At 60.4% G+C, this 10,203-nt stretch overlaps 1 protein-coding gene across 1 annotated transcript in view; it reads left to right on the top strand.

Annotated features, from left to right (window-relative positions):
* The first annotated feature begins 785 nt into the window (after nucleotides 1-785).
* Nucleotides 786-10,203, top strand: part of MSANTD1 (Myb/SANT DNA binding domain containing 1) — a 10,616-nt gene continuing 1,198 nt past the window's right edge. The window contains exons 1-6 of the mRNA XM_007953521.1: nucleotides 786-809; nucleotides 2,607-2,729; nucleotides 2,967-3,382; nucleotides 4,976-5,046; nucleotides 5,090-5,375; nucleotides 8,587-8,862. Of these exons, the coding sequence (XP_007951712.1) occupies nucleotides 786-809; nucleotides 2,607-2,729; nucleotides 2,967-3,382; nucleotides 4,976-5,046; nucleotides 5,090-5,375; nucleotides 8,587-8,862 (1,196 nt within the window). The remainder of the gene's footprint in view (nucleotides 810-2,606; nucleotides 2,730-2,966; nucleotides 3,383-4,975; nucleotides 5,047-5,089; nucleotides 5,376-8,586; nucleotides 8,863-10,203) is intronic.

Raw genomic sequence — 10,203 nt, forward strand, 5'->3', positions numbered from 1 at the left:
AGTTGTGCCACATCAGCAAATGGAGATCCCAAAAGCTTTACTCCATCCACGTCATTAAGGCCAACTCTACTTTCAGGAGGAGCTCTGGTGGTGTAGTGCCTAAGGCATATGACTGCTAACCAGAAGGCTGGCGGTTCAAACCCACCAGCCACTCCTCAGAAGGAAGACTGGGCAATCTACTTCCGTAGAGATACTGCCTCGGAAACCCAAGGAGGGGTCGCTATGAGTCAGTCCGACTTGACGGCACATAACAACAACTTTGAGGAGACAGCTCTTCCCTAGTCATATTAGTGCCTTCCAGCCCGAGGGGCTCATCTGGCACTGATCAGGTGGTGCTTCATGGCTATTCATAAGGTGCTCAGGGACCAGTTTTTTCCATATTCTACCTGGCCACCTTCTTCTGCCCAGTCTTAGTCTGGAAGCTCCACAGACGCCTGTGCACCACAGGTGACCTTGCTGGTATTTGGAATACTGGTAGCATAGCGTCCAACATCACAGCAACACAGTTCAGCCACCACATTAGGACACACTGACAGACGAGTGGTGGATACATATCTTCATCAAGAAAAGAACAGGTGAGTTTTCTTTCATTAATTAAGAGAGTGTGAAGAAAACCCAGGTGAGAGACTATATTTGCAAATCATCTATCTGGTAAGGGATTTACAACTGGAAGATAGAAGAACTCTCACAACTCAGCAACAAATAAATAACCAATTTAGAAATGGGCAAAAGAGGCGGCATGTCTCCAAAGCAGATAGACAACTGGCCAAGACGCACATGGGAAGATGCCCAACATCATCAACCATCAGGTGAATGCAAATCAGAACCCCGGTGAGGTGCCACTTCACACCCGATAGGGTGGTATACAAACAAACAAGTGGAAAACAGTGTTGGTGAGGCTATGGGGAAAAGGAACCCTTGTACCTTCTGAGTCAAATGTAAAAATGGTGCAGTTGCAGTGGAAAACGGCCTGGCCATCCCTCATCAGGTTAAACATAGATTCCCATGTGATTCAGCGTTCTCTCCTGGGCATATACGCAAAAGAATTCAACACAGGGACTCAGACAGATGTGCACCCCCAGGGGTCCTTGCAGCACTCTTCACAGTGGCCTAAAGGGGGAAACAGCCCAGTGGCCATCAACAGATGAATGGATAAACAAAATGTAATACAGATACACGATGGCATGTCATGCAGCTGTAACGAGAAATGAAGTTCTGTTACAGGCTATGACATGGTGACATGATGGTAAGTGCAGTGTATGATTCCACTTAAAGGAAGTATCAAAGAAAACATGACACCCACTGCCGTGGAGTCCATTCTGACCCACAGCGCCCCTAGAGGACAGAGTGGAACTGCCCACAGGGTCTCCCAGGCTGTCAGTCTTCACAGAAGCAAAGCCCAAACCACACCCACTGCCATGGAGTCCATTCTGACCCACAGCGCCCCTAGAGGACAGAGTCTCCAAGGGTCTCCAAGGTTGTCATCTTTGGGATGCTCACTGCCACATCTTTCCTCTGCAGAGTGGCTGGTAGGTTCAAATCACCAACTTTCTGGTTAGCAGCCACATGCTTACCTACCACACCAGCAGGGCTCCAGTTAGATGATGGTCGAGGTTGCCAGGGGCCGGTCGAAGAGGCCAACGTGGAGTTACTTACTGGATAAGGATGTCTTTGGAATGATGGAAATAGCTAAGCAGTTACACAACTTGGCATGATTAATGTCACCCAATGATGTGCTCAAATAATGACAGTGGTCCATTTTACCATGGTAAAAAGAGAGGTTAATAAGAACTTAGGCTGCCTGCACCCCAAGCCCTGCTCCCCCTTGTCCCTGACCTCTGCCAGCCTCTTCCTTACAAGGCCCCTCCACCCTGAGTGCCGGGAGGCAGGGAGGAGCCCTGCCCCACCCTTAGAGGTCACTGTGGAGTTGGGCAAGGGTGGTAGGAGAGCCTGGATCCCAGGTGGGGCCAAGTGTCAGCAGTAGGACCCTTGGGGTGAAATCCTTTTGCCTGCAGAGCAAGGAGGGCTCCCTGGAGGAGGCAGCTCTTCTCTGGCGTCATTGATGCTGCTCACTCCGAGTGCAGCTCAGTCCCAGACCTTGTGCTGGACTCTGGGGACAGTAGCGAGCCCCAGCTCCTGCTCATGTGACCTCCACCTGGCCTGGGCAGGGGAGGTTTGGGGGCCGTCCTGGGAGGAGCACCCTGGCCAGGCATTTCCCTGAGGAGTGCTGCCCACCTGGAGCAGGACAGCTGAGGCCAGAGGCGGGGCCTTGGCTGGTCCCACAGGAAGTGAGGCCTCTGCCCCATCTCTGTCCTGAACAGCTTCACCCTTGAACTTGGGGAAGGAGGGTAGGGTCCCTTGTGAGCTCCCTGACCCCCTTGGGGGCCCCTCCTGCCTCCCTCCCATCTACTCTGCCATTTTGACTGTGCTGCAAGGGCCCTCCCTCCCCAGGATGAGTGCTGCGCCCCAGACAGCCCCCTCCTTAACCTGGGCACTGCCGTGGGAGCCCCGTCCTCACCCTGGGCCTTGCAGGGGGCCCGGGCACCCAGCCCTGCCCCCCTTGGTACCCCTGAGCCTTTGCCAAGTTGCCCTCTCTCCCCCCACAGGGTCACACTCTGCTCAGGGGACGTGTCCAGCAACACATGGGGACGCAGGGACAGCCAGGCCGGGACTCAGAGCCACCTCCAGCTCTGGCCCAGCTTCCTGTCCTGGGCAGCTCTGTCCTCAAGGTCAGCCGGGAGGAGAGTGGGCCCCATTGTCCTCTGTGGGTCCTGCCTGGGTGCAGGTATAGCTGAACCAGCCTTTCCCAGGCCCCAGGGGACCCTTGGACACGCCGGGCTGGCCCACGGCCCGTGCCAGGGCCTGCCAGGAGACTTGTCATGTTCCCCTGGCCTTCGCCTCAGTGGGTAGCAGAGTTCTCAGCTCCCAGTCTCACTTCTGGACGGTGATGCCCTTCTGTGGTGCAGCCTCAGGCCGGCTCCCGGGCAGGGCTGCTTCCCACTGGGCGAGGCCTGGTCAGCCCGCAGCCTGGCATTGCCACCCGCACGCCCTGCTCCGAGCGGCTCTCAGGACTCCCACCTCCTTGCCTCTGCCCCCGGCAGCCCCTGGCGTCCCTGGCTCTGCCCACCCGACTGCGTCTCTGGAAACCCGTCACACGGCAGGGCCGCGTCCGCGTGTCCCAGCCGAGCTGTCCTTCGAACAGCTGCGCCGCTGGGAGCTCGGGCCGTCCGCTCCTCAGGCCGCCCCGTCAGCGGGGCGCCGTGCTGCTCACTCCGTGCTCCAGCATCAGAACCAGGCTGGGCGTGGGGGCGGGGGCAGCGCCAGGTGATGAGCAGAGGACGGCGGGGCCCCTGGGGGGCCTGCAGAGGCCCCTGAGAGCAAGGCAAGCACCCCACAGCCCAGGACCTCAGCCAGTGCCACCTACCCGGGACCAGCATTAGGGCTACACAGGCGCTCTGCCTCCTTGCAACCCCCAGAAACTGGGGGCATTCAGCCAGGTTATGTGGTGATTTGCACTGGAGGCCTAGTGCGTGTGCCTGGTGTGTGCGTGCCCCTGGCCTGCGTGTGCCCAGCATGTGTGTGCCCGGCATGTGTGTGCCTGGTGTGTGCGTGCCAGCCTGCACGTGCCCAGCATGTGTGTGCCCGGCCTGCATGTGCCCGGCCTGCATGTGCCTGGTGTGTGAGTGCCCCTGGCCTGTGTGTGCCCAGCTTCGGGGGATGCCTGGCCTGCATGGGCCTAACGTGTGCATGTGCCCAGCATGTGTGTGTGTGCCCAGCCTATGTGTACTTGACCTCTGTGTGTGTGTGCCCATCTTGTGTGTGCCTGGCCTGTATGTGGCCTGTGTGTGTATGTGACTGGCCTACATGAGAATGGCCCCAGGGTCTGTGTGTGCCCTGCCTGTATGTGCCCACCGTGTGTGTGTGTCCTGCCTGGTGTGTGATTGTCCCTGGCCTGCGTGTGCCTGGTCTCTAGGTGTGTGTGCGTCCAGCCTGCATGTGCCTGGTGTGTGCATGTCCCTGGCGTGCATGTGCCCATTGATTGTGTATACTCAGCCTGCGTGTGCCCGTGTGTGTGTGTCTGCCCTGCCTGGTGTGTGACTGTCCCTGGTCTGCATGTGCCTAATGTGTGCATATACTCGGTGTACGTGTGTCTCTAGCCTGTGTGTGCCTGGCCTCTGGGTCTGCGTGTTTCTGGCCTGTAGGTGCCCAGAGCACATATGTGTCTGGCCTGCGTGTACGTGGCTGCACCCAGACTGCACTGCAAGAGGGAGGTGTCCCCTGGGGTACTTCCCAGGCGCCTGCGTGTCCTGGAGGCACCACAGCTGGGCCAGACCTTACTCAGGGCCACGTGCCTGTTTTACCCAGGCCTTTCCTGTCCTCAGCTCTACCCGGCCCTGCGCCCTGGGGCTCCAGGGATGAAGGCGGCACCACCAGCTCCCCCCGCTGTGCACGGGGCTGCCTGGGGGGGGGACACAGCTCCCCTTGACTGCTGTGTGCTCCAGGGCGCCTGCCTGGCTGCAAGGAGAGAAACAAGACAGAGCGGGGTCTGCTGACCCGTGCAGCCCTAGGCCTGTGTTCATCATGGACTGCACGTGGGTCGGCCAGGGACATCACACGTGACCATCCGTGGGGCCGTGCAGGGGGTGGCAGGTGGGGTCACTGTCGGCAGGCAGGCCTACCTACCTTGGTCCGTCCGTCCCTACCCCACCCCATCTCTCTCTTGCTTGCCCCCTGTCCCCACCACGGCTGTCTCCAGGCCTTGGCCCAGAGCGGAGGGTCTTGGCGGGGGCCGCCGCGGGCCAGAGCCACCGCCTCCTGCAATATTGATGGCCCGTCAGAGCTGTCCTGATTCCTGCGCTTTCAGTTAAAAGCTTTCTGTTGTTGTAGCTCTCGCAGTTGCTCTGTTGCTATGGAAACGTGACATCAAAATGACGTTTCCCGTTTAAAAGCTTTTAACTAAATTCCTGCCTGTCAGACGTAGGCCCCATTTTGAGCGTGGAGCCGCCTTCGAGCCGAGCGCCCACGGCCGCTCAGCTGCCGCCCATGGTGGGCAGAGCCACGGGCCCAGGGGCCGGGGGCCTGGCCTGAGGGTGCCCTTTGAACCCTGCAGGTGCCTCCAGCATGGCGGCGGCCGAAATGCCCGGCTATCTCGTGTCCCCTCAGACGGAGAAGCACCGACGGGCGCGCAACTGGACGGACGCGGAGATGCGCGGCCTCATGCTCGTCTGGGAGGAGTTCTTCGACGAGCTCAAGCAGACCAAGCGCAACGCCAAGGTCTACGAGAAGATGGCCAGCAAGCTCTTCGAGATGACCGGGGAGCGGCGCCTGGGCGAGGAGATCAAGATCAAGATCACCAACATGACCTTCCAGTACAGGTGGGGCGTCCGCCCGGCCCGACGGGGCCAACGCAGGTGGGGCATCTGCACAGCCAGGCCAGCCCCGACGTGGCCACAGGGTACAGTCCCAGCAGGGCCCAGTGCAGGTGGGGCGTCCACACAGCCTGACAGGGCCAAGACAGGTGGGGCATCTGCACGGCCCGGCCGGCCTCGATGTGGCCACAGGGTGCAGTCCCAGCAGAGGCCAGTCCAGGTGGGGTGTCCACACGGCCCAGCCAGCCCTGACGGGGCCAGTGCAGGTGGGGCGTCTGGCAAGCCCCATTGTGGCCACAGGGTACAGTCCCAGCAGAGGCCAGTGCAGGTGGGGCGTCCACCCGGCCTGGCCAGCCCCAATGTGGCCACAGGGTGCAGTCCCAGGTGAGGCCAGTCCGGGTGGGGTGACCTCTATGGGCCCAGCCCGGATGTGGCTACGTGGCACCAGCCCAGATGGGGTCAACCGAGTCAGGAAGCAGCCCCGGACAGAGGCAGGGCCTCACTATCTGTGTTCTTAGAGTTGGGAAGGGTGAAGGGTCCCCAGGACTGGCCATCCACCTGCTGGTGCCGTCAGCCCGTGTGAGACAGGCCCACAGAAGCCCTTCACACAGCCTCACAGGCTTGAGGGCCCAGAGAGGGCTTCGTGGTGGAGGGGCTGGGGCCGGGGCTGGGCCTCTTCAGGGCCGGCCAGGGAAGCACACGGATGCTGCCGTGGAGAAGGTGCCACCAGCCGGCCACACCCCGTCCGGATCCCCAGCCTCCCGGCCTGGGACTGCTGGCCACCGCCCAGGGCCGGCTCTGCCCCCACCACAGGGGTTGGGCACCCCTGCACAGGTGGGGAAACTGAGGCTGGACGTCAGGAGGAGGTCCCGGGTATCCTGGGAGGTCTGAGGCTCTCGGCACAACAGCACACAGGGCTGGCCCCGGGCTGGGACCACCACAGGCCTGTGGCAGCCAGCTCACGGGGGCGCTGTAGGGAAGGAAGAGGCGACCCACCTGCCCCCAGGACTCCCCAGAAGGAGAAGGCTGAGGGGCTGCTGGGGTAGGGCCCCTGTGGGCCAGCGCCTCCCAGTGCACGGGGCGCAGGCTCATCCAGAGAGGAGGTCGTGTGGAGAGGTCGCGAGGGCGTGGAGGGGCCCCAGGGCGTGGAGGTGTCAGGAGTGAGAGGTCACATGGAGGTCATGAGGGCGTGGAGAGGTCGCGAGGGCGTGGAGGGGTCACAAATGTACGGAGGTCACAGGAGCAGGAAGGGGTCGTAATCGCGGAGGGGTTGTGAGGAGCGAGGGGTCCTGCACTGTCCTGCACCTCACAGCAGGGCCGGGTGGCAGCCTGCCTGGCTCCCCAAGCCAGGCTCTCACAGGCAGGGTGCTGGCCCCCCTGTGAGAGACAGACGGGGCTCCGAGGCGCCAGACACCCCCGAGGCCATGAGCTTCTGGTTATAGCTGTGTTTACTTAAGTCTTCCTGACTGTCTGCGGTCCCCAGCCTGCCCCCAGCCCAGCCCTCGAGCTGGGAATGTGGCGGCCACTGTGCGTCCGAGGTGTTGTCACTGTGACAGTCACCGGGGATCTGAGCCGCCACCGGCTCCTGATCTGAGTGGGAAAGATGGACATGCATCCACAGTTGCTGCCTTCTGGGCCTCCAGCCCCGTGGCCCCTGGCCCCCAGCCCCTCAGCGTCCCCAGTCGACTGGCCCCCAGCCCACTGGCATCTGCCCCCCTCCCTTGGTCCCCAGCCACCCAGCCCCCGAGCTTCTCTAGCCTCCCTAGCCCCTGGTCCCCAGACCCCCAGCCTCCAAACCTCCCTGGCCCCCAGGCTCCCATTCAAGCTGTTCAGCCCTCAGCACCTGGTGAGGAAGGGGCTTCAGTGATGGGAGGGCACTGGGCTCCTTCACCGGAGGCCCTGACACAGTCGCTGATGGCAGCCACCTCCCCTCTGGCTCTGGCTGGGGCTGGGTGGCTGCCGGGTATTATCCTGAAGGCCTCCCTCCCGCCCCAGGGGAGGGGTTCTGTTTCTGCCCCTGGAGGCTGGGCCGAGGACCACTAGGAGGTGAGGGTGCGGCAGGGAGGCAAGGGCATGCTCGCCACACTGTGGGAAGCACGGGGGCCCTCACCGCTCCCGAGGGGAAACCGAGGCCCAGAGTGGGGAAGGGGCTTGCCCAAGGCTGCGCAGCCCCCTAACAGGCAGACACATTGATTGTTCAAGGTGTTCTTCTTTTATACCCAAGATGCCCTCCCCAGAGCTTTTCTTATTTTTTTGCAAGAGCTCTTTATATATTAAGGCTATTGGGCAAAGGGGAACTCTGGGGGCATAATGCCTAAAGCCTCTGACTGCTAACCACAAGCCTGGCGGTTCAAACCCACCAGCCACTCCTTGGAAGGAAGACTGGGCAATCTACTTCCATAGCGATACCACCTCAGAAACCCCAGGAGGGGTCGCTAGGAGTCAGAATCGACTTGACGGCAGTGAGGTTTTTTTTTTTTTTTGGGGGGGGGGGGCAGCCGTTTTTTGTGCTGGATCAGGTTCCTGCTTGGACCAGTGTCAACAGCAACATCAGCACCAGTGTGGTCGTCAGAACATAGATTCCCGCTACCTTCCACCAAGACACTTTACGCTGCTGCTGCTAACTCCCGCCCCAGGTCTGTTTGCCAGATACCAGGCATCACTCTATGAAACCCGCCCTGTGAGGGACTCACTTTGATTATCCCGCTTTTACTGATTTGAAAACTGAGGCTCAGAGAGGGTAAGGAACCTGCCCAAGGTCACACAGCGAGTGGTAGAGCCGAGAAGCAGACTCAGACCCTGTTGGACACAAAAGCCCGCGTTTAACCCGTCATCCTCGCCTCTCAGAGGTGCTCTTTAGAAAAACGGTTTCTGGCATTGTGATAGTTTTATTATATTTTCATTACATCCCATATTATAGTACACCGTAATAGTTTGCCATTGCTGGTTAACGTGTTTAACAAACAGTAGATGTCCATTGCACGGCGCAGCAAGAAAGGCCACAGGGATCAGCCTAAGACCTCCCCCCCACCCCATTTAAAGAGCGCTCATTATACTTGGGGCCTCTGCTTCCTGGCCTTTAACATCTAAAGTGGGCAGGCCCCAAGCCGGGCTTCTCCTGAAGCCTGATGTCACTGCGGGCCCCCAGCCTGTGACCCCGCACGGCACCCCGGCCCACTCTGTGTCTCACGCTTGGCTCTTGTGTCTCTCGTTTCAGGAAATTAAAATGCATGACAGATAGCGAGTCCGTCCCGCCCGACTGGCCCTATTTCCTAGCCATTGATAGGATCCTGGCCAAGGTTCCCGAGTCCTGTGACGGGAAACTGGCAGACAGCCAGCAGCCGGGGCCCTCCACGTCCCAGACTGAGGCGTCCCTGTCGCCGTCTGCTAAGTCCGCCCCCCTGTACTTACCGTACGGCCAGTTCTCCTACGAAGGCCGCTGTGAAGACGACGGCTCCGACAGCTCTTCCAGCTTACTGTCCCTTAAGCTCAGGTGTGTGTCTCCCTCCCCTCGTGACCTGGGCAGGCCCGAGAGGGAGGCCGCTGCTCCGCGCTGGGCCTGGGCTGCAGTGCCTCCGGCTCCGTCACTCCGCGAGTCCCTGACCTCTCTGGGCCTCAGAGTCCCCTCCTGTAAAAGGGGACAACCAGTGCTTCCTCAGAGCACGGCTGGTGCCTCGCGGGAGGGGACACACTGCAGGGAGAGCAGCCAGGGTCACAGGACCATGCCTCCGACCCTGAGCGTGCCTGGCCTGCCCTCAGCTCCCGTCCTGCGGGCCCCCAGCAGACCCTGCCCTCGTGGGGCCTGTAGGAAGAGCACCCTCACTTTGGTCGCATGCCACCTGCCACTCTGCCCTCGGACACTCACACTGTGGCTGGACTGGCTCCCAAGGGAAGGGCATCTGGGATGGGCTTTCAAGACTGCACAGGAGCTAGCCAGGTGGAGGAGCGAACGGGAAGGCTGTGGGTCTGAGTTGCGGCCCCTTCCATCTGGGCCTCCGTCTCCCTGCCCGGCCCAGCAGCTGGGGTGTTGCCCAGGCCTGGGATGTGGGAACCACTCTCTCCTCCCGCTGTGAGGTGGGCCAGGTCACCCTGCTCTGCGCAGCAGCAGAGGTCTGGCGCTGGGGAGCCGGCAGGGACTGGCAGGGCCACAGTATCCTGGCCCCGCACAGCCTCTGATGGGCCGTGGGGCTCTGCCTGTTAGACCAGTGTTGGTCTCTTGGAAATGCCACACGCGGGTGGCTTTAACAAACAAGTTTGTTCTGTCACAGTCAGGCGTTTAGAAGTCTGAACACAGGGTTCCCGCTCTAGGGAAGGGCTCTGTCTGCAGGCTTTGGAGGGAGGTCCTTGCCCCTTTCAACGTCTGTGGGCTCAGACTCCCTTGGAGAACTTCATGTGTCCAGGCATCAGTCTTCCCCCGGGGTCTAGGAGGTTCTCAGCGCAGGGATCCTGCGTCCAGAAGTCACACTCTGCTTCCGGCTTTCCTTCCTGGTGGCACTGAGGTCCCTCCCTCCCTGCCTCTCTCTTCTTTGAGTTCCTGTAAGATAAAAGGTGATAGAGGCCACACCCCTTACGTACAGGGAAACTCCCCTTACTGTGACCTGGGCCTGATCCCACTTCTTTAATTTAACCGATACAACTGAATCCTCATTAACACAGCCTGACCCTGCCCTGTTAACACGTGCAAGTCAGGATTTACAACACATCACAGAAAGGAGGGCAGCCACACAAACTCCAGAATCCCGGCCCAGCCAAGCTGACACATATTTTTTATTGTTTGTTGTTTTTGTTATGTGCCCTCAAGTCAGACCAAAATCCTAGGCGGTATCACTAGGGA

Source organism: Orycteropus afer, unplaced genomic scaffold (genome assembly GCF_000298275.1).
Source record: "Orycteropus afer afer isolate SDZICR_OR568_19922 unplaced genomic scaffold, OryAfe1.0 scaffold00398, whole genome shotgun sequence".
NCBI classification, from domain to species: domain Eukaryota; kingdom Metazoa; phylum Chordata; class Mammalia; order Tubulidentata; family Orycteropodidae; genus Orycteropus; species Orycteropus afer.